Consider the following 23965-nt stretch of genomic DNA (forward strand, 5'->3'; position numbering starts at 1 on the left):
GGAATCTGTGGTCCCAGGCAGCTCCCACCCCCCTGCATATCAGCTCCAGCCAGCAGGGCTCATGGAGTGGGGGTCCTTTCTCTCTCCTCTGCTGTATTTCAAAGCAGAGAGAAAGATGGCAGGACTCATGAATGCATCATTGTGCCTCCTGAGCAGGAACGGGCAATGCTAAACAGTATTTGGAAAGGCTGCTGATCCGGACCAGGCAAGAAAGTTGCTCTCACAGACCTTTCCCTCTTCATATTCAGTATATCCCATGCCAATAATGGATCCTTTAAAAAACAAACCAAAAAGGGAGAGAATTGTCCCAGCTCTGCTACTGAAGCAGGGAGGGAGGAAGAGAGAATTGGTTGCAAATATAGCTCCCTAGATGTGCAAGAGAGGAGGGGCGCCTGTTCTCTGAAGCCTGCTGTGACTCAGCCTGAACCAGTAAGTGGGCGAAAGAAAAAGAAGCCCCCCACCGTGCAGGGAGGTGGGAAGGCAGAAAGAGGAGAGTTGGGTGGCATGGAGCAGGGAAGCTCAAGGTGCCCAAACTGGTCCTTTGACCAACTTGACACCACCTCACCACCAGCCCCACTGGAGGTCTTGAGGGTCCTGTACATCACTAGGTCAGCATGCCTGCAGACATGTTGCTTCTATATGGTTCCAAGGAGGCTGTGCCTGTATGCATGCGAGTGGGCTGTGGCAGGAGAATTTGCTCCTTTTGAAGACTGCTCTTACCCAAGCACTTCATCTTTCACAGCCCCGGTGCCAGGAACTGGGCAAAAAGAAGTATCCAAGCAACGGCCTAATGAGATCTCATCTCTCCTGTTTTTGTTAGCTCTCTGAAATTTCCTTCTCGCCCTCCCTCAATTTTGGGGGTGGGTGTGCATGTGTGTATGGTTGGGGAAATAAACCCAAAATTTCATTGCACGGATAGTTGGTTGACATGACAAGGAAAGCACACACTGCTACAGTAGGCTGGAAGTGCAAGTAAATCTACTAGGGAAACAGGTGTGTCTCTGAACCAGGAAGTTCAGGGCAGTTGGGAGATGCCTGGGAACCAGCGTGTGTGTTACAGTAAGTGCCACACTTTTTTAATTGGGGGGGGGGGGGAGATGCTGGTACTGCATACCTTTGAGAACCCCCAGGAAAAAAGCCTTGCTGGGAACTTGACTATTTTTAATATGGGGGTTGGTGCTGTGCTGCTTTTATTATAATTATTTGTATGGCTTTAATAGAATATATTCTTTCATTTTTTTTTAATATTACACTTTCTATTTTATCTGTAAGTTGCCTTGAGTCCCACCAGGGAAAAAGGCAGGGGGAAATTAATTAATTAATTTTGTATGCCACCCTTCATCCGAAGATCACAGGGTGGTTCAGGACATAAAAATTCAAGATGAGAACACAAAATACATAATAAAAACCAAAACAAACCAATAACAACCCCCCAAACAAAAATTAAAAGGCCATAAAATGTTGATCCTCCTCACACCTCCCCATAATGCCCAGGTTGGAACTGTTTTTGTCTAGCAGTTATTTTTGAAAGAGCACCTGAGCCCTCACCCTTCCATTTCCCAGGGTCCCTGCAGTGGGCTTCCACACACCTGAGTCAAAAAGCAGGGGTGGCAGGGAGCTTTAGGGAAAGCAGGACCCCCTGCATGTTCTCCCCACGTTGCACTGTTAGTTTCCAGACTTGCTGTGCTGATCCTTTTGCACGGGGCATTGTGCAGCTCAGTGTGTTGTGTGTCTGGCTTGAGTTCTGGGTCTGCCTCTGCTCTCTGAGGAGCTTGGCCTCCCCTTGTTTCACTACAGAAGAAGCCACTGGAGGGCATACATGTGTCCAAAAGAATTCTGCACCTCTGCTTGGGTTAATAATGCCAGGCAGATTCTGATCCCTTTGTAGCTTGAAGGGCTAGCTGGACCCAAACCATGTTTGAGGTTTGAGGAGGGACGTCTGCATTCATGTCTGGGGGAGTCGAGGAGGGAGCGCTGCTGCCTGAAGGTTCAGAGGCAGCCACATAATAAGCAGCTAGAGAACAAGGGCTCTCACTCTGGGGTGTTTCTGCAAAAGAATCCCTCTCATATGCACAAATGCTCAAGCCTAGTCCAAGCTATTGAATATCATGCTTAACTCCCCTTAACACATTCTCCATTAGTTCCATTAGTATATTTTACAAAAGTCAGTGTAATTGTCTCCTCTTTCCATTTGCATAGCTTAGGATTTTGGCAGCATTGTAGACTCTTTTGAGTTATTGCAGGCTCAGCAAAAATGGCTATCAAAGAGCCCTTCCCAATCCAGTGCCTTCCAGGTGTTTTGGACTATAACTCCCATCATCCGCAATCAGCTCAGCTGTAGTCCAAAACGTCTGGAGGGCACCCGGATGCCAAAGGCTGCTGTATAACAATTAATGTGGAGTGGGACCAGGACCTCTGCTGAACACACAGAGGAAGGAATTGAGCATAGCAGCTCTTAGCCAGCATACAGAATTCAGCTTGCCAGACGGAACAGCCCCCTTTCCCCGACCTGCACACTTTTTAAATAAAAAAGTTATGATTTTGTATTTCTTTCTTTTGACAGAGTAATAATGATAAATAAATAAGAATAAAAATGTACACCCCATCACCAAGACCGTTCCATTGTAACTATCCAAACTCCCAAAATGTCAACACCTCTTGCAATGGTTTGACCCCTTTCCATTTTAACAGTACAAATTCTACAAACACCTTCCATTTCTCCTCAAAATCATTTCTCCTGCATATTCCCCATCTTACCTTAATGGCACATGTTAATTTATCATTAATCATTAATTAATACCGTAAGATATGATTGTGAGCAATAAAGAATTATTATTTTTTAATGCACACTGTTCTGGGGAGTTCTCCCAACCCGCCTAGAGCCAATTTGGGAAGGGCACAGGGGAAGAAGAGGGGGAGAAAGCTCTGTTGCACTAAAGGAAGTCCTTCCGCGGGACTTGTTGGTTGACTCCAACCCAAAGTTGCATTCATTTCTCCAATGAAAAATTGGAAATTTTAGAGAACACTGGAAAAAAGAGTCTGTGAAATAATTTTCCCTTTTGGAATGAATATGGGGTATAAAGATTTTTACGCAAGTAAATCTACATGATTAGGGAATGCTAATTCTTGTTTAAACTCTAGGAATATTACAACACTTGCATCAAATATGCATTTCTGCACCTAGGTTGCTGTCATCTCCATGGAAGGAGCAAGCGGGGGCTTTTGCTTTCTTGCAAATTGCTGCTTGTCCTCTTTTGAAGAACTTTGATTTAATTTGGAGATACTAGAAGCAAGTAACCTGCTTCTGCTGTCCTTTCGCTTGTACAAAACTAAAGCTACACTCCTATATGTAGAGTGCTATATTTGCCTGGGAGTAAGCCCCACTGAACTCAAAGAGGCTTGCTTCTGAGTAGACACAAATAGGATCACACTGTAAATCATTAATACCTTTGGAGTTGTATGCAACATTGCATGCATGAAGTTCCAGTCACAGAGAAAGACTTATTCTGCTCTGCTCTCCCCACATGTCCTCAAAATCTTCTCCAGAGGATCCCCCACCCCTCTTGAGCATATATTACGGGTGCATGGGGGGCTGCAAGGGAGAAGAGGGGAAAGTTCCATTATGCAAGCAGAAGTCTGCTGTGCTAGTGGAACAGCAGGATTGAATATAACCCATCAGGCTGAAATTCTAGGGGTGTAATCATACTAAACATCATAGCTTTTCTCCTGAGTAAACATGCTTAAAATTGCTCTGTAAATTTCATAAGCATGCCAAATATAAAATAGTTTAGGTTTGATAAAAAAGTAATTATTGCACATATTTAAATTTCACCAAAAATGTCAGACTTCGGGGGGGGGCAGGATGGGGGGTGTTTCATTCCTTCAAAACTTGCACCTTTTGGACTCCTATTTGTTTATAGGGGGTGCTACCTACATGTTTTTGAAATGAGAGCTCAGATTTAAATTTAATACATAATAATAATTTGCAAGTACATTGGCCGCTCTGGGGAAAGGGTCAGGGCTGCCCAGGAGTGGGCCCCAGCCAACATAATGGCCAGGACAAGTTCCACGGAGGGGATGCACTGGGACACCTGATCTCAGTGATCACGGACAGGAGGAGGAGTTAATCTAAGACCAGACCACGTCATTACCGAGGAGGCAGGTTTAGTCATTGTTTGAAGACTATCCCTGCCTCTGGGTCTGGTCTTGACCAGAAGGATACTGGAATCAACAAGGGAGACCCACATAACCGTAAGGCGCTGCTGTGCAATACTAGGTCAATGATTCATAAGACCACTGCCATCCATGATCGTGGATGGAGGACTTGACCTGGCATGTGTAACAGAGACTTGGTTGGACGAGGCGTATGGTCCTGTTCTTGCTACTGTTTGTCCACCAGGTTTCTCTTATGCACAGCAACCCAGGTCATGTGGGTGGTGAGGGGGGATGCAGGGGGGAGGTGGGATGCAGTCATTAGCTTGCACCAGGCATCCTAATGGGAAGACCCAGTTCTCTGAGTGCATGTTCTGGAAGTTGGGCAATAGGGGCAGTACAGGATTCCTTTTGGTGTACCGACCTCCCCGCTGCACCAAGGATTCCCTGCCTGAGCTGCTTTTGGTCGTGGTGGATGTTCTCCTGGAGACACCTAGTTTGGTTGTCCTAGGGGATTTTAACATCCATGCCAACACGACCTTACAAGGAACCGCTCAGGACTTCATGGAAAGCATGGCCTCAATAGGGCTGTCCCTGAATAAGTTTGGCCCAACTCATAGTCACAGACATGCCTTAGACCTGGTGTTCACCTCTGTAGACGTGGGTGATCTGACACTAAGTAAAAGCAAAACAAAAGAAGTGCCATGGTCAGATCACTTCCTGGTGCAACTGGATTTCTCTGAGACCCTTCCCTTCTGCAGGGAGGTGGGACCAATTTGGATGGTCCACCCCCACCACTTAATGGATCCAAATGGTTTCCAGGGAGTGGTAGGGGATGTTTTATCCCATGTTGATGGCCTTTCATCTGATTCCCTGGTGGCCCACTGGAATGCAGAGTTAACCAGGGCTATCGACTGTCTGTCTCCCAAGCACCCTCTCCGATTGCATGGAGCCCAGACAGCTCCGTGGTTTGCCCCCGAGATGAGGGCGATGAAACAATTGCTGAGGCAGCTAGAGTGCCAGTGGCGGAAAACTCATTCTGAATTGGAGCGGATACAGGTTAGAGTTCAACGTTAAGCCTACCAAGTTGTGATAGCAACAACGAAGAGGACCTTCTTCACCGCCTCTATTGCATCTGCAGAAAACAGCAGCAGGAGATTCTTTCAGGTGGTTCACAATCTAACGGAACCACCTTCGCCATCAGGGCCTGGTGAGGACTGCAAGACCTCCTGCAATGATTTTGCAAAGTTTTTTGCAGATAAAGTTGCTCATATTCAGAAAGAGGTAGACTCCATCATGGAACCAGGGCCGGGGCGGGTGATTGCTAGAGCCCTGTCTAGTCAAGTTGCATGGGATTAATGCTGATCTGTTACCTCTAAGGATATGGACAGGCTGCTTGGATGAGTGATACCAACCACCTGTCTCCTTGATCCTTGCCCATTCTGGCTCATAAAAGCAAGCTGGGAAGGTCTGGGCGATGGGCTCTGTAGGGTGATGAAAGCCTCCCTCTTTTGACTTCCGGGGTGGCGCCATCGGCAATGGCGGACTCCCTCTGATCTGGAGGGACTAGCTCCGTGCGAAACGGGTCTTTTCCGCTACGGCGAAGCGGGGACCCTTTGAAAAATCACAGGCGGATGAAGACTGTGACCATGGGACTCGGCGGGCACCCTTAGTGCCCCCCCAACCCGCAAAGGAACCCACTAACGGGCTCCGAAGCGAAAAGGGGGAGGTGGCGCGGTGCTGAGAGTCAACTGCTATTTCCGTGGAGCGAAGCCGCATAGCTGTTGCCGGAGAGCGCTGCCTTTTTCCTGGGACAATTTGGCTTCTAAAATAATCACCCGTGAGTACTTAAATTTCGGACAATTGGACTTTAAATAAGGACTTGCGAGCAGAAAGGAATTGGACTTAAAAATTTACTTCAATTTGGCACTGAAACGGGAAGGTCTAAACAGGAAGTCAGCCTTCCGTTTCTTTGTAGACAGAATAAAGCAAAGACAACGTAAACTAGAGCTCAGAAAATAGCTTTTAAAAGATTAACTTTCATCATTCTAAAATTGTTGAACCCCCCTTCGGAAGCAGGAGAAGAAGGGGGATCTTTTTCGGACTGTTTAAACCTGCAGAAGTGAGTTTAAAGTAAAGTAACTTTTCACCGTCCTGATCCTGGAGCGGGGTGTCAGGACTGCCGTGTGAAGCTCATTGACCAGAGACAAACGTTTTTGACAGACAGCTAAAAGAAGAGAAACATAGTGATTCCACTGGTCCCTTTCGCATTTTAAAGGAACAAATATTGACAAAATATCTCAAAAAGGAAACTTTGTTGCTAGATTTGTACTTAAAAGAAAGAACAAATAGAAGTTTTCCCCCTAGAGGGAGACTGTGAAACTGTAACTAATTCCAGGGAGCTTGCAGCTGTTACAGATTACAATCGTGGGAATAGACCTGTGACCTTGTAGGACAATGTATTCAGAAGCTCTGTGGTGTGCTCTCTGTAAAACAAATGCCCTACTGGAACAGTTAAATGAGAAGACGGATTTGATGACTAATGCGGTCAGAATTTTTGAACAGGCAGTGGGAAACTATATGGAGCCCACCCAGGAATCAAATCAGGAGTGTGCCCTGACAGAACAGATGAGAGAAGAGGATGTTGCTGAAATTTGGGCACCAGAGATGGAGGGAGCTGTGGCCCTGCAGGAACATGAGCTTTTGGACTTGACAAATGAACTTGGAAAAAGCCAGATTTGGAAAGATAAAGTTTGGACTGGTTTGGAAATGGGGGGTTGGATAGACCCCCCCTATGCAGGGATGTTTGGACTTTCCAAGTCTGGCAATGGGCCGGGAGATGTTTGGGGCTGTGGGGGCTCTTAATTTTGGAGGGATTCTGAAACATGTTTTCAAATACCACATGGAGTTTAGTCCGGTCTTTGGAAAAGGGGCTGATTTGTTGAAAAGGGTCAAAAACATTACCAAGCTGGAGTTCCCACGAGTGAAAGGAGAATATGAAGAAGAGCCGCGGAAGGGACATGGAAGAGACTTAAGGGCCTCGGATATAAGGTTACCAGGCTAATGCGCTAGATCAATGGGATAAAAAGGACTGACAAAACCCGGGACCAGGAGGAAAGGACGCTGGATGAAGATTGGATTGTTTTTATTTCTTTTTTTATTATTAGGATTGTTTTATAAAATTGATGAATGTTAGAAAAATGTTGGAACGAAATTACTTGGCTCTAGCAAAAATGTTTAAAGAATTAGGTAAGAATATTATGGTTATGAGAAGTTGGTAAAAATAAGATTTAAGTTTTAAGGTTTTCTATAAGATAAGATGAAAATAGATTAAGGAAATGTAATGACAGAATATTATGAAATATGGAAAGGATTTGCTGCGATAATTAATAACTAGGATACAAAAAAAAGGGAGGAGGAGGAGGTCAAAGAAAGAAGGTAATGAAAGTTGAGGATTCGAGAATGATGGATTTGTTTTTATTTGTTTGTGGTGTATTTTTGTTTTTTGAATCTGCATTGTTTAATGTGGTTTGTTTTCTCTTTTTTCTTTTTCTGCTGTGTTTTTTTCTGTAATTTTAAAAATTTTCAATAAATATCATTTAAAAAGGGGGGGGGGGGAAGAAAGCCTCCCTCTTTGAGGGAGTCTTCCCAGACCTGCTTAAAGAAGCGGTTATTAAACCGCTTCTTAAAAAACCATATTTGGGCCCAGCCAATATGGCCAACTATCGCCCAGTCTCAAATCTTCCATTATGGGGCAAGGTGATTGAGCGAGTGGATGCTGAACAACTCCAGGCACACCTGGAGGATGCAGACCATTTGGATCCCTTCCAGTCAGGATTCAGGCCTCAACTTGGGACTGAAACTGCCTTGGTTGCACTGGTCAATGATCTCCAGCGGCAGGCTAGGGACAAAGGCGAAAGCTGTTTCCTAGTTCTGCTGGATCTCTCAGCAGCCTTTGATATCATTGACCATGATATCCTTCTGGACTGTCTAGTGGGGTTGGGAGCTGGGGACACTGTTAGATAGTGGTTCCACTCCTTTCTTTTAGGCCATGTTCAGAAAGTGGTGTTGGGGAATGAGTGTTCAGACCCCTGGGCTCTCAGTTGTGGTGTGCCTCAGGGTTGCGTTCTCTCCCCCATGCTTTTTAACATCTATATGAAGCCTCTGGGGAAAAGAAGAAGAGGAGTTTGGATTTGATATCCCACTTTATCACTACCCTAAGGAGTCTCATAGCGGCTAACATTCTTCTTTCCCTTCCTCCCCCACAACAAACACTCTGTGAGGTGAGTGGGGCTGAGAGACTTCAGAGAAGTGTGACTAGCCCAAGGTCACCCAGCAGCTGCATGTGGAGGAGTGGGGAAGCAAACCCGGTTCACCAGATTATGAGTCCACTGCTCTTAACCACTACACCACACTGGCTCTCTAGGAGAGATCATCAGGGGGTTTGGGCTGGGTGTTCATCAGTATGCAGATGATACCCAGCTCTACCTCTCTTTTAAAGCAGAACCAGTGAAGGCAGTGAATGTCCTGTATGAGTGTCTGGAGGCGGTTGGAGGATGGATGGTGGCTAATGGATTGAGGTTGAATCCTGACAAGACAGAAGTACTGTTTTGGGGGGACAGGGGGCAGGCTGGTGTGAAGGACTCCCCGGCCCTGAATGGGGTAACTTTGCCCCTGAAGGACCAGGCGCGCAGCCTGGGAGTCATTTTGGAATCACAGCTGTCCATGGAGGTGCAGGTCAGTTCTGTGTCCAGGGCAGCTGTCTACCAGCTCCATCTGGAACACCGGCTGAGACCCTACCTGCCTGCAGACTGTCTCACCAGAGTGGTGCATGCTCTGGTTATCTCCCACTTGGACTACTGCAATGCGCTCTACGTGGGGCTACCTTTAAAGGTGACCCGGAAACTACAATTAATCCAAAATGCAGCAGCTAGACTGGGGACTGGAAGTGGCTGCTGAGACCATATAACACCAATCCTGAAGGACCTACATTGGCTCCCAGTATGTTTCCGAGCACAATTCAGAGTGTTGGTGCTGACCTTTAAAGCCCTAAACAGTGTTGGCCCCGTATACCTGAAGGAGCGTCTCCTCCCCCATCGCTCAGCCAGGACTGAGGTCCTCCTCCAAGGGCCTTCTGGTGATTCCCTCACTGCAAGAAGCAAAGTTACAGGCAACCAGCCAGAGGGCCTTCTCAGTCATGGCGCCCACCCTGTGGAACGCCCTCCCATCAGATATCAAGGAGATAACTACACAACTTTTAGAAGACATCTGAAGGCAGATCTGCTCAGGGAAGTTTTTAATGTTTGATGTTGTATTGTGTTTTAATTTTCTGGAAGCCACCCAGAGTGGCTGGGGAAGCCCAGCAAGATGGGTAGGATATAAATAATAAAATGATTAGGATTATGATTATGATTATCCTAGGGATGCGGGCGGCACTGTGGGTTAAACCACAGAGCCTAGGGCTTGCCGATTAGAAGGTCGGCGGTTCAAATCCCCACGACAGGGTGAGCTCCCGTTGCTCAGTCCCTGCTCCTGCCAACCTAGCAGTTCGAAAGGACGTCAAAGTGCAAGTAGATAAATAGGTACTGCTCTGGCGGGAAGGTAAACGGCGTTTCCATGAGCTGCTCTGGTTCACCAGAAGCAGCTTAGTCATGCTGGCCACATGACCTGGAAGCTGTATGCCGGCTCCCTCGGCCAGTAAAGCAAGATGAGCGCCGCAACCCCAGAGTCGGCCACGACTGGACCTATGGTCAGGGGTCCCTTTACCTTTATGATTATCCTTGAAGTGCAGACTTCCGGTTGGTCGCCCAGTAATGGCAGTCAGGAGCTCTTTCGGCTGAAAGAGCCCCAGCGCTTTGAAGTTGGGGAGACCACGAGAGTGTCGTGGTTCCCCATTAAAAACCTCAGATTGGGCGTTCTGAAGACCTGATGTTCCGGCGGGTGCCTTCCAGCGACTCCCCTGCTCCCCGGTAAGCTCAAAGCAGCGAAGCTCCGAGACTGGCGATCGTGAGTGGCCAATTCCGTCACGAAGAAAGATTTAAAAATTTGGAACTGTAAGTAACTACAAAATTAATTTGGAAAAAATTTGGAAGAAAAGGGAGACTTAAAAACGGAGGTCGGTCCCCTTTTGTTGTCGGCGTACAAAGACCAAAGCCTTTAAGAAGCAAAAAACTTTTGAAACTTTGCAAGCAATCTTGCTCCCCCTCCTCGAGGGAAGAGGGGGTGTTTGTGTCTAGGAAATTATTTTAGGAAGACAGTGAATACGAGAGAGCCTTCCCCATTCTGCAGCGGACCACCCGGGAGGGAAGACTTGTATCCATTGTGACATCACAATGGAAGAGGAAACATTCAATCTCCGTTTCCACTGACTTTGTTACAAACTTTCCTGTGCTGCCTGGCTACACCTTAAATTGACTAAAAAGTGTCCTCATCCCTTAGATTGAAGGGGAGTTTTGGAGAATTTTCTCTTTGCCATCCTGGTTTTTGGTATTCAGTTTGTTTGAAAGAACAGGGACGCTGCCTCTGGGCCAGCTGCAGTGGGACTGGTGGAGAGAAACTGTTTTTCTCCTCCACTGCGCCAGACTGTGGAACTGACCTTGACATTCCTAAGCTATTATGAGTTCAGAAAAAGTAAGACGTGGCTCTAAAGCCCAGCAATTTGAGGAGTCGGTGATGTCAATATTGAGTGACATTAGAGAAGGTTTAAATTGCAGTACAGCAAGCATTGAAAAATTGGATAAAAAGATTGAACTTTTAAGCACTGACTTAAAGGAAGTGAAAGATGAGAGATGAGAGAACCACGCATGATACAAGGTTGGCACAGTTGGAGACTGTTAGAGTGCCAGATTTGGAATGGTTGCAATATGAAAATGCTCATGCAATTGCCTTTCTCCAGTTGAAGGAAAAAGAATCGCATTTGAGATTGGGGGGGGGGGTCCCTTTTCTGGAAGAGGAAAAACTCAAGGAGTCTTTGATAGGCTTTTTTGTGGAGTGTTGGGACCTGAAAAAAGAGGAAGTGGAAGCTTGGATAGAGAAAGCTATCCAATTCAGTCCCAAAAAGGACACTAAAATAACTTATGACTGTATAGTGGTTTTTAAGACCAAGGAGCAAAGAGATATTATTTTGGGTCACCACTGCAAAGAAGGCCTAAAAATCCAGGACAAATCTGTGGTGCTCTTTAAAGAGATCCCATGCCAATTTTTGAACCTGAGATCCCAATATACGGATTTGACAAACATCTTGAGGAGGAAGAACATTTTTTTCAGGTGGGAATTCCCAGAGGGCCTATCCTTCAAATTTGAAGGAGGAAAGCAAAAGATAAAGACCGTTGGAGATAAGGACAGATTTCTACAAAAGCACTCGGTGGAACTTGGATTACAAAGCCCACAGCTGTCAGGAGCGGAGGCAGCATCCTCTTAATTTGGCATTATGGCGTTGAGAATTTGTTCATGGAATGTACCGTAAATGGTTTGAACTCTCCTCAAAAAAGGAGGCAAGTTTATCATGTTTTGGAAAAACAGAATATGGACATAATTTGTTTACAGGAAACCCACATTATAAGACTACATAGAAAAATGCTAATAAACAAAAGATTGGGACAAGAATTTATTTCTTCTGACAAAGTTAAAAAAAGAGGAGTGGTTTTCTATATCAAGGAAGAATGGAATCCAAAATTGGCTTTTAAAGATGAGGAAGGAAGACAAAAAACGGTTTTGCTTCTGAAAAATCCAAGTTGGAGATGGAGTTGTTGGATTCTAAAGTTAAAAATCTGTCTAAAATGTATAAGTTACTGTTGGAGTGGCATACAAAGGATGAACAAGTTACATCAGTAATGATAGATTGGGCAAGAGATGTAGGACATAACATAATGTTTGAGGATTGGGAAAGATTGTGGAAGAAAGGGGTTAAGTTCACTTCATGTACAATGTTAAAGGAGAATATAATGAAAATGATGTACAGATGGTATTTGACCCCTGTTAAATTAGCAAAGATTTATCATAACTGTGATAACCTATCTTGGAAATGTAAAGAAAAAGAAGGTACTTTTTATCACATGTGGTGGACCTGCCCCAAGGTGAAAGACTTCTGGGGAAAGATTTATAATGAATTCAAAAAAATGTTGAAATATCCATTTATAAAGAAGCCAGAGGCCTTTCTTCTTGGAATAACAGGTATGGAATTGCCCAAGAAAGATGTTAAATTATTTTTGTATGCCACAACTGCTGCTCGAATATTACTAGCTAAGAAGTGGAAAACGCAAGAAATACCAACCGTGGAAGAATGGCAGATGAAGATGATGGACTTTTTGGAGCTAGCCAACCTGACCGGAAGAGTCCGCGACCAGAATGTGGAGGAGTATCAGGAAGGAATTTAATGACTATTTAGCTAAATACATCAAGTTAAATTAATTGGGAAAAGTTTACAATTACCAGCTAGGCCTAGGATTTAAATAAGTAGTGTGAGGAATTATTATGTTTAATGCTGAATTGGGAAGAAAGACTAATGTTAAGTGATTAAGTTAAGATTTTAAGAACTTTGATTTGGAAAACCGTTAAAGTGATATACATTGAAATTCAACTAAGGGGATACGAGGAAGTCACTTAAGAATGTTAAGAAGATTATTTCTAATAAGGTTATGATTTATGTTTATCTGTTTATTTGTTAGTGTGTTTTTTTTTTAATTTTGTGGAAAATCAATAAAAATTTTGAAGAAAAAAATATGAAGTATATACCTTCCTATGCGCCCTTTGCAGTATCAGACTTGATTGATTACCCACATCCACTGGTTCATACACTTCCATGTTTTTCTCCTTAAACTTTTGCCCTTCTGTGTGTCTGAAGGTTTCCAGTTTTGGCCTCTCAGCAATTTCATCTTCTTAAGTTGATGTTTTGGGCACCTGTGTATCACCTGTGGTGGGGATGGAGGCAGACAGGCAGTTGGGGTTGAATATAGTAGAAATAGCATGCAGTGCAAAGAAGCCTTTCCCTAAGGATGGAAGCTGCATGGCTTTGGCAGGAGATGATTACTGGTGCCAAAGACAAATAAGAACTGTTGTTATTATTATTATTATTATTATTATTATTATTATTATTATTATTACGCTTATTGCTTCAGGTTTTCTTTATTGCTGTTTATATTTGGTTTTAATGTTTTTTGTTATTTCTGTTTTTATTATGTAAGCCACTCTGAGAGCTGTCTGTGTAAAACACAACAAGTATTAATAGTAATAATTGTAGTTTTTGTTTATTGTAAGCTGCCCAGAGGACTTTTTATGGGGCAGCAAAAAAAGGAGGAGAAATTACTGGCCTGTGTATGTTAGCTGACCATAGGAGCAGCTTCTTGGCTTGCTCAGAACAAGGACCTGTTTTTTCCACCCTTGCTGGCTGACTGTTTGCATCTTTCCCTTCCAGAACCCAGATTACCACGGCTTTGACCCAGATCCCGTCGTTGACGTCTGGAGCATGCGCGTAGCCTTCTTTTTTGGCATATCCATTACCATTGTATTGGGCTCCACCTTCGTGTGCTATCTGCCGGACTACGGGTAAGGTCCATTTGGGAAACATTGTTCCAAGCTGTGCTGAGACTTGCAGGCTTTTCATCCCTCACACAGAGACTCAGGGCAGCCCACTCATGAGGCAAGATGAGGCAACCACCTCAGGCAGCAGGATCCACCAGGGCAGCAGATCTGACACCCAAGGAATGCATTGCTAAGGCTGCTGCCACGGTGGCAGTGCCAGCTACTGTGTGCTCCCTGGAGGCCGGATCTACTGCCTCCTCAGCAGCCTTCCACCATGCAGTCTCTCCGTGAATGGGAAGCACTGCTGGTCTCATCCCACCCCTGGGGAGGAAAGCCTGGTGGCTGCCCTCCAGAGTCTTCTGGGCTCTGCTCCCACTTGGCAGGATTCAGAGCATCGCCCCACCCTGCAACAGCCTTTGTTTCTCACTTCAGCCCTTGAGCGAGGTTGATTTGATTCCCCGCCCTTTTTCTGATGTACAGCTTCACTTGCCTCCTTGTTTCTGATGTAGATCTACTTTCTCCCCGCTTCTGTGGTTGTGGAGGGTGGGGTGCATTTTGAGGTTTGCCTCAGGCACCAATATGTCTTGGGCCATTCCTGCAGAGATGCTTCGGTCCAGATGTTTTGGGGCAGGGCAGCCAGTATCATCACTAGCACAGCAACTCCTCTGCTTCTGACCTGTAGCTTCCCCATAAGTCCATTCATTTCCTGAAGCACATCCTGGATCTCCCAACCCCTTCCTCTCATCCTGCTTCCTCATGAAGTGATCCACCCCTTCTGTCCCTGTTTTCAGACTCCTTCTGATCTTCGGTCTCAGTTTTGACCAAACATTTCCCTTTTGTTGTTGCTGTTGTTATTTTATTTCAAATTGGACAAGGAAAGGAAAAAGAAGATAAATGACAATTTTAAAAAGAAACGGGAATAATAATATTACACAAATAATGCTAATAATAACAGTAGACCACCATCAGTTCACATTGCTGATACAATGACTGTCAGTACCCAAATCTTAAATTAAACATATAAATTAATATAAGCCCTCTAGAAGTCCAAATCAGTATCCCGACGAACTTTATGCCCATATGAAATATGTTCAAATGTAGTCAGGAGAATGAGGCCCCCAGAACATTATGTAATAGGTGTTGGGTATGTATCCTCTGAGGCTCAAGGTAGACATTCCTTAGCCACCATAAGGGCTCACAAAAATCCACTTTTGTTGCCCATACATTAATCCCCAATCTACAAGGATATGTTTTAAGAGTACACAAACATCAAGGATTTTGCTAGTACAAAATTAATGCAAGTAACACCTTCAAACCAAAAGGAATATATGTATCATTTCCCTTCCCAATAACACAAGTGTTTTCTGTGCTGGGAAGGAATAAGCCTATAAGAATCCATCTCAGTACTTGCAGTTAGTCAGAGAAGAGGGGCCAGGGGCCAGGGGCCAGGCTTACCTGAAGAGGAAACCTTTTGTCTTGTTTCCTTCTAAACCTTTCTTTTACACATATCAGCACCAGATCACAGATGTTTATCTTAGCCCTGTATTGTGCATTCTCCACCTCCTTTCCAGAGGCGAAATTCTCACGCTAGAAGTCCAGTAGCCCATGGAGAAGTGTCAGTGGTGAACAAATATAACAATATTCTGCCATTCAGATCTTGAAGAATGTAAATCCTCTTTTAGTAAGTTTTGGATACGTCGCAGGGTGTACACATGTAATGGTGATGCAAAGCCAACTCTTAGAGGTGCACCAAATATTTATTGAACAAGAGCGTCTACAGTTCCATCATATGTGGGGCTCTTTAGCTTGGAGGGGGACATCTCAGGGGAGATGAACAGAATCTTCATTAAAATGTTACAGAAGAGATGAACTGTGCCATACCTATGTGGGTGAAGGTGTTCCTGCAGATTTCATAGAATTTCATAGAATCATAGAGTTGGAAGAGACCACAAGGGCCATCGAGTCCAACCCCCTGCCGAGCAGGAAACACCATCAGAGCACTCCTGACATATGGTTGTCAAGCCTCTGCTTAAAGACCTCCAAAGAAGGAGACTCCGCCACACTCCTTGGCAGCAAATTCCACTGTCAAACAGCTCTTACTGTCAGGAAGTTCTTCCTAATGTTTAGGTGGAATCTTCTTTCTTGTAGTTTGGATCCATTGCTCCGTGTCCGCTTCTCTAACCAAGTTCCATGTTGTTTAAGTTTTATAAATCCAGCAGCGAAACCTTCAGCCTTGCGCCTGCTAGCAAATAGGCAGCCCTGCACCCAGACATTAGCTCAGGGCTTTCTTGGTCACACCTGACTCAGCAATCACCCATCTAAATGAGACTTGCCTTCAGATCTCCCTGGAAAGGGTTTTTTTCTCTTGGTGTGGTTGTTCTTGAGCTTTCTCAGTCTTTCTGTTACTATGCAGTTAACCATTTGGGCATATTTAAGTCATCTTGTTGTGCATGTGTATTTTCCTACTTCAAGAGGCAGGATTTTGTTAGAACTGTACAAGATGGAGTATTAGAACATTTGTACCTCTAGATGTGACTAACCTCCTACAATTTAATGAGAGCTTTATTTTATTTTAAGGTATTTCCCTGAAGAAAGACTGTGCGGCCTTTTGGACAATTTTGCGATTCAATAAATCTTCCATTCACCTCTAACGGTCTGCTTTGCAACAGTGTTTTGGAGCAGTCTCCCTTCATTTTTGTACCCTTTTTATGGTGAGGCAGAGATCTTGCTTTGAGGAGCTCAGAGGGAAAGGTTTAGGAAAGAGATGGAGGGAATTAGAGGGAAATAATCAAAGGCCCGGAGTCTGCTGCTTGTGGGAGGTCTAAGATCCTTGGGAGATGTAGGTGGATTTGACTGCCTGAGGGTCCTATATGCTCTGTGCCCATAGCTGCCCTCTTGATCCCTCTCTGAAGTGGCTTCTGGAGAGTCTATTCTGATGAAATGTTGCCTTGCAGAATTGCCTCTGGCACTGAGGCAGCTTTGCCCTGGCAGCAATCTCCCTAGGTCTTGAGTATGAAGAAGGCAGCAACTGTTAGCTGGGAGGGCTGCAAAGCTGGGAAGGAATTTGTGAGGTTTCTGGACCTAATCCCCTTCCTTGTACATGATCCTCAACAAGTCTGTGCAGTCTTAACCACTCAGAACACCGGTGGATTCATCCAGTACATTGCCACTTCCTCTTGGTGTTATTCTTGGGGGTCAGGGGAGAACAGAGAAAGCTTTGCCACTAAATCTGACTGATTAAATGTTATTGCACGACACTTAGGCACCCCAAAGTAGGATAGGCCTTCTGCTTCCCAGATTGGCACGGGCGAAATTCCTCTTGCCCTCCTCTGCATGCCAGGCTTTCCACCACAACCATCCCAAGGTGGAAGCAGCTCCTCTTGGGCTTCTCTCACCCTGGCCATGACTGTGGGAGTCACAGTGGGTGCTTCTCCCTGCAAAGCTAGAGTGCCCGAGAAACAGCTGTAATAGGAAAGCCACTTTTACTGAGAGTGGAGGTCCTTCCCTCAGCTTTACAAGGAAAGAACATGTTGCAAGAGGAAACAAAAGGGGGAAAGGCTACGAGAGAGATGCTGTAGTCATTATTTTAGGGTGGGAAGTTAGCAAACTTCTTTCCCTCCCCCCTCTTAGGACCCTGGATAGTAGAGGAAAATGGGCCTTCTAGGAGAAGGGAGGTGTATTGAGGACTAGACGCTTCCCTTCCCATGCCAACTAAAATACCCTCCTGGACTTAAGTCTAGTTTCTGGACTGGAAGCCATTTTCCTCAATAATTAGGAAGGTGAAAAATTGTTGTGGGTTCAGAAGATCTGGTTGGGATGGAGTTAGGGTGGTGATTGAAGGATGGAATATCCCTGCTAATTGGCTGCATATTCTGAATGGAGCCCCCCTCCTCCCACAACAACATTGTCCTCGCTGCATTTGTATGTTTGTGAGAATAATCTGGACCAAGTGACCTTAGGAGGGGTAACCTGAGCCAGTAGTTAATGAGTGCTCTTGGCTTTTTTGGTTATTTTTATCATGTCCTATCCGGGGAATTTAGGGCAGCTAATGCCTCTGAATGATACAGAAGGGCTTTGTGGCTTGCAAAGGGCTCTTAGTAGAAACCAACTAGATAAATAGTGAGAGGAGAACTAGGAAATATTATAAAATAATGTTGGGGTGTATTGCTAATATAAAGTGGTATAGAAAGAAGGAGAAGAGAAAAAGGAAAAAGAACGTGGGTGTTTCAGAGGAAGGAGTGGGGAAACTCAGTCCTGGGGGCCACTATCTCAACTGGCTATACCTCTGCTCCCCAGGCCACACCCTTCACTGGGACCCTGGATTTCTGCCAAAATCCCAGGTGTTTTTGCCTGGCTGCAATGTGTCCTTGAGCATCTACCATGCAGCAATGAAGTGTCCATTCTTTGTTCAGCTTACCTTTGCCTGTCACCATCGCTCTTGCAAGGTTGCTCAGCAGGGACTGCAGCCCCCAGCTGGAGTCAAAGGGATGTGGCTTGCTTGGAACAGTATGTGTTTGTAAGCTGGCCTGCCCTCGCTTCTGCCCTTTCCTCCTATGTTGGCAGGTAGGCTGGTACAGATGGGATGTTCTTGCTCTCACAACCGTGGTTAAAAGAATGGCGCAGGCTGCAGGAGCAGTGCTTGCTCGGGTGCGAACCCCTCCAGCCCACTTTTAAACCAAAGCGAAGTGTTCCATTGGCATCAATATGATCCACCACCAGGAGCCAGTGAAGCCGTTGTAGTGGTAAGTGTGCTAGACTACGATTCAGCCTCCCTGGGTGGCCAGTCGCTGTCTTTCAGCCTAGACTAGCTTCTTCTTAGGGTACAATGAGTCGGACAGATGAAACAGGTATACCCCCTTGACTAGAGGGCTCCTGTTTAACTGTGGCTGACTGGTGTAGATGTAACATCTGAATCAGGCTGGAGGGGAGAAAGCCCACAGTCCTGGAGCCTCTTAACCAAAAGTGTTACATCTGCCCCAACCCATATTAAGTGCTTCTCAAGAACAACAACCTGCAAATCAAATTCTACATCTAGAAGACACAGACCCTCTAATGATAATTTTAAAATGATATGTCTACAAGTAGTTTTTCATAATATATTCTGCTTTCTGATTGAGTTTTTCAGCTCAGTTTTGTTTTTGTTTTGTAAGGAAGGTAGATGGCTGGGTTGGGTGAGCTGAGCAGTGAGAGAAATTCACCTCCACCCTGCTGAAGCTTTTTCTCATCCTTTGCGAGGTATTTCCTGCACACTTCAGGTGTTTTCTCTGTGATAATGAGGGCTAGAAAAATAGTTTTTCTTCTAGGGAAGCTGCATTTCTCAGGATGCTGGATGAATAATGGGTTATACTTGCTTGTGAGTCAAAGTGAGGTTTTTGGGATATGTGCAGCCATGCTCATGGGAGGCAGGGAGAGCAGAAAATGGGAGGGAAGCACCTTGGAAATCTGGTTAGAGCACCAGGCTGTGCCTGAATGGCAGCTGGTGGGTGGTCCAACATCCACGACAAGCTTTCCTCTCCCTCTGTGCCTCCAGACTCCATCTCCCTTTATCTCCAGCCATTGGGCCACGCTGGCTGGGGCTGATGGGAACTGGAGCCCAACAGCCTGGGACAGACACAGGTCCCCCACCCTGGTTTTAAAGGCATTAGCCATGGCCTGTGCAAGAGCACCCACCCCTTCTCCCCTTCTCCATCCCCACTCCCCAGCAGCCCTCCCAGCCTGGCCCTGGCTTTGCGAAAGGGTTTGTTTCCAGACAGGGCAGGCTATTTAGAGGGCGAGTTGTGGAAATTCACCGCTGCTCATGAGCCACTAGAAGTAATTTTGGCAGTGCACTAGCTGAAGCTAGGTGTGCGCGTGTATATTTAGCTTATGGGATATAGATAGAGCCGAGGCCCAGAGCCGGGAGCCGTGCTGTTTTGGCTGGCAAGGAGGGGCAGGTTACAGCCTGGCTCTCTCTGCTGCTGACGCACATCGAACCTTCTGATCAGAAGCGGCTTGCGCAGCTCCTGCTCCCATCCGCTCTGGCTCTGCAAAAGACCCTGTAGAGGAGCATTGCTAATGAGTAAGGCTTTGCCCCCAGCTTTTGAGCTGAGATGGGAACCCAGGAGTCCTGATGTGCAGCTTCCTCCTTCTCATCTTCTGAGACAACACATTCCTCTTACAGCTAAGACTAGAGCCCGTCTCTTTGTCTCCTTCCCATCTGCTTCCAGTTCTCCTAAACATTGTCGACTTGAGTTGTCCTGTGTTACTAAGGAGTGGGGGTGGAGGGCTCCTGTTGGGCAAACAGACAGGTGAACTGGGAGTTGAAAGGGCAAGGGTGGGTTGCCTGCAAAGCTGTACACTGAGAGCAATGTAGAGGTGTGGTCAGGGAACGTATTCCATGGTTTGTACTGCAGCACTGCAGAAATTAGACCTGGGTGCAGAATTCAGCATTTAGAGAATGCAGAGCTTTCTGGGTACTGGAAACACTGGAACTGGGGGAGGCGGTGGGCTCCCGTGGCAGACGGAGGGGGGTGCTTAATTCTTCCCTTGCTTTGCTGGGCTTTTCTCTCTGCCATCCCCCACTACTCAAGTGGCTTCCCACCACTACCAGATATGTGACAGGCTCATCAAGGTGAGAGAAGCAGCACAGGAGAGGGAGGCCCAGAAGGACAAAGGACAAGGGGGTGGGGAGCAGAAGCCCCTTTCTGCTTCCCTGAAAAAACCTGGCTGCTCCCACCATTACTGTATACATCACAAGTCCTGTCTTTGCCTTCATGGTGTTTCACCCACAGCTGCTGCAAATCAGACCCCAGGAAGCACAGGAAGACCAAGACTTAGCAGGCAGAGTATATTTGGTGTAATTCTGAGCAAACAGCACCTGTCCTGTTTGTCAGACACAGTTTCTATTCAGTACTCACAGAGTTGGCTACTACCCATACCAGGTACTCTGCACTAACTCTGAATCAATGCAATCATTTTAAGGGAAAGACGAATGAAGAGGGGTTTTTGTGGGGGGCAGGGGTAAAGCAATGTGATGTATTCATACTCCATACACCCTGTGGTAATGGACTTTTCTTAGAAAATACTGGCTTCCACTTCCTGGAAAAATGGGGACTAGAAACTTGTGTTAAAAAACAAACCTTGAAGGCTAGAATTCTTGGAAATAGAATGGAAAAGGGACAAAGTAATCCTTTAGGACCTTCATTCGGTGACTGGCAGTCAATCACAGACACATAGGAGCCTTTCTTCTGGGCACTGACTTCTGTGAAAAATACTGAGTGCACAGTTGAAACCTTTTTTGCCCATTTATTGTAGCGAAAATTCTGAGGCACAGACTTGCAAATTCTCTCTTGCGATGCATTCCTAAACTGTTTAGGGTGACAGCCAAAAATCTGTCATTGCTTTTGCATCCCTGATTCTCTGAAAGCATCTAGTTATGTTGACTGTGAAAATGCTGGGATAGATGGACCAATAGTCTGGCTTGCTGCTGCTGCCACCTCCACACACACCTCGGAAAAGGCCTAGGTCTGCGGTGTCTTGATTGTGAGTGGTGGGAGCCTGCCTGTCTACTTTTTGTGTTCTGGGGAGGCGCCAAATCACAAGACATAACTCTTCTCTAATTGATGGGGTCTCATTAGCGAGGTCTTTGGGGAGCCTCTAACTCCTGTTGTGGCAGCAGGAGCCTCTGCTTGCTGGAGTTGGGGAGGGGGACATGGGGGAATTGAGCTGACAGCATTTAGGCAGGGGAGAGGACCAGACAGGAGAGGAGAAGAGAGGAGAGGAGGGCAGTGGAGAAAGATGAATGCATATTATAATGAGCATCTCAGCTCTTTTGGATATCCTTAGTTATAATTGCAGTCTTAGCACAAAGATCACAGACATCTGCTTTGCCTTTGAAGCAGCCCACTCTTCCCATTTTACAGATGCGGAACTGAGGCTGAGCGTTGAGTGGCTTATGCCCTTTCCAGTTGTGTCTGTGGCTGAGTTTGGGACTTGGAAGTGCAGCTTCTCTCCACTCTGCAATGTTGTTCTGCATTGTTCCAGCCACTGGAGTGTTCCTGGACCTCATCTCAACCAGCCACACCCTTGTTGTGTGTTTTGCCCCATACTCTGCCTGATTTTGAAGCTGTGGTACATGCATAGGCCCCAAACATTGGCAGCAATCGGGCAGGTGGGTGTCAGGGGGCAGGTAAGGTCCATCTTTAGTCTGTTGCTGTTTGAAAGTACCCTTAGGGCCTAGGTTTTCTCCCCACCCCCCGCCTCCCTCCCCTTCTGAAAGTCCAGGGCTGCTTACAGTTTATTTACATTTTATTATATCATCTTATACAGGTGAAACTTGAAAAATTAGAATATCGTGGAAAAGTTCATTTATTTCAGTAATTCAACTTAAAAGGTGAAACTAATATATGAGATAGACTCATGGCATGTAAAGCGAGATATGTCGGTCCTTTACTTGTTGTAATTGTGATGATCATGGCGTACAGCTGATGAAATCCCCAAATTAACAATCTCAGAAAATTGGAATATTAAATGAACTCAGCAAAACAATGATTGCAAATAGAGCAATATTGGACCTCTGAGAAGTAGAAGCATGCATATGTACTCAGTACCTGGTTTGGGCCCCTTTGCATCAATTACTGCCTCAATGCGGCGTGGCATGGATGCTATCAGCCTGTGGCACTGCTGAGGTGTTATGGAAGGACAGCCTTTTCCTTCTAGAGTGTTCGGTGTGGCCCGTCCACCAGCTCTACATAATGAGGTTCTGAAAGAAAAGTGAAACTTTTCCATGATACTCTTAATTTTTCGAGTTTCACCTGTATTTATGAGCCACCCAGTAACAATGTTATTGGAGTGATGAGCAAATAAAATTGCTTAGCAATTGGAGAAGACAATCAAACACTAAAAGCCAATAACCAAGGCAGGAGTACGCCACTCTCTCTTACCCTATCTGCTGGCATAAAAGTACAAGAGCAATCTCGGGAGGCTACTGCTCCCATTTCTATTTCTCTTTTTCTGAAGACTCTTCTTTCTGTAAAGGCATTTCTCTTTTATACGCACACAAAGTCTCCTTGCCTCCACTTCAGACTCCTTCCAGGAAGGAGGGAGAAGGTCTCCCCTCCTACACAGAGAAAGAGCTCTGCTCCCTGGCTTCTCCTGCCTGGCCCCTTTCCCTTTCTCTGTGGAGTTGCTGCAGTCCCATTTGTCAGCCAGGGAGCTTCAGATGAAAGCCCGTTTCCAGTCTGTTAATATTCCGCTTAATGAGCTGACAAAGCAGATCCTCTGTGGTTGCGGAGTGGGAAATAATAATTAAACTTACTTTAGGCTGATGCTTTGCATTATTGTCCTCGCTGCAGGTAGTGAGTGGCCATTTCTGGGCAACAACCTCCCCTCCCTCTCCTGCCTCCTTCAGGTGGCTGATCAGGTGGTGTTCTCTCATGCAAGGGATTGTCCCATAGGAGTGGCACAACATCTGGAGTGCGGGGTGGGGATGGGGCGAAAGGGAACAGAGAGCAAATTCATTGGTAAATGCACTTTGTGGCCCAGGATTATCAGTCTTGAATGAAAGCTAATGCCACAATAAAGCCTGCTTCTGAGTTCCCCTCCAGTGCCTCTACTAGGACTGGAGAGTGTACCCTTCCATTCTCACTCCCCCCACTGGATACTCTGACATCAGTCTTTTCTTATGAAGTTGTAGCTATTGACATGCCCATTTGCAGAGGGTGAGAGGAGAGAGACATACAAAGAATGTGGCTCATGGCTGGCTGAAATGCAAAATGGGCACTTAGTCCTGATACTCTGTGGTCTTATTTTGGGGCGGGGGAATACCTAGGGGTAAACATAACAGCAAAAAATCTAAGTCTATTTAAGGATAACTACAAAAAGTGTTGGGCAGAAATCAAGAGAGACTTAGATAGTTGGACAAAATTGAAACTTTCTTTGTTAGGCCGAATTGCTGCTATCAAGATGAATGTATTGCCAAAGATGTTGTTTTTGTTTCAAACACTTCAGGTTTTGGACAGAACGGAGTGCTTTCAGAAGTGGCAGAGAGATATTTCTAAATTTGTCTGGCAGGGCAAAAAGCCCAGAATTAAGTTTAAGATATTAACTGATGCGAAAGAAAGAGGGGGCTTTGCCCTGCCAGATTTAAAGTTGTACTATGAGGCCGCAGCGTTCTGCTGGCTAAAAGACTGGCTACTTCTTGAGGACACTGACGTGTTGGATTTGGAAGGGTTTAACAATGCTTTTGGATGGCATGCATATTTATGGTATGACAAGGTTAAAGCAAATAAGGCCTTTAAGAACCATATTGTCAGAA

General features: G+C 45.6%; 1 protein-coding gene and 1 long non-coding RNA gene across 2 annotated transcripts in view; both read left to right on the top strand.

Moving 5' to 3' along the window:
* NDUFB11 (NADH:ubiquinone oxidoreductase subunit B11) overlaps positions 1-23965 on the top strand; it is a 56666-nt gene that overhangs the window by 28075 nt on the left and 4626 nt on the right. Inside the window, exon 2 of the mRNA XM_080988524.1 lies at positions 13565-13695. Coding sequence (XP_080844650.1) covers positions 13565-13695 — 131 coding nt within the window. The remainder of the gene's footprint in view (positions 1-13564; positions 13696-23965) is intronic.
* Positions 13702-23464, top strand: LOC308467099. Its single transcript, XR_013981133.1, has 3 exons — positions 13702-18413; positions 18822-21192; positions 21573-23464. It is a non-coding gene; the product is annotated as an uncharacterized lncRNA (long non-coding RNA).

The sequence above is a fragment of the Podarcis pityusensis genome (genome assembly GCF_964106645.2).
Source record: "Podarcis pityusensis genome assembly, chromosome: 17".
Lineage (NCBI taxonomy): Eukaryota > Metazoa > Chordata > Lepidosauria > Squamata > Lacertidae > Podarcis > Podarcis pityusensis.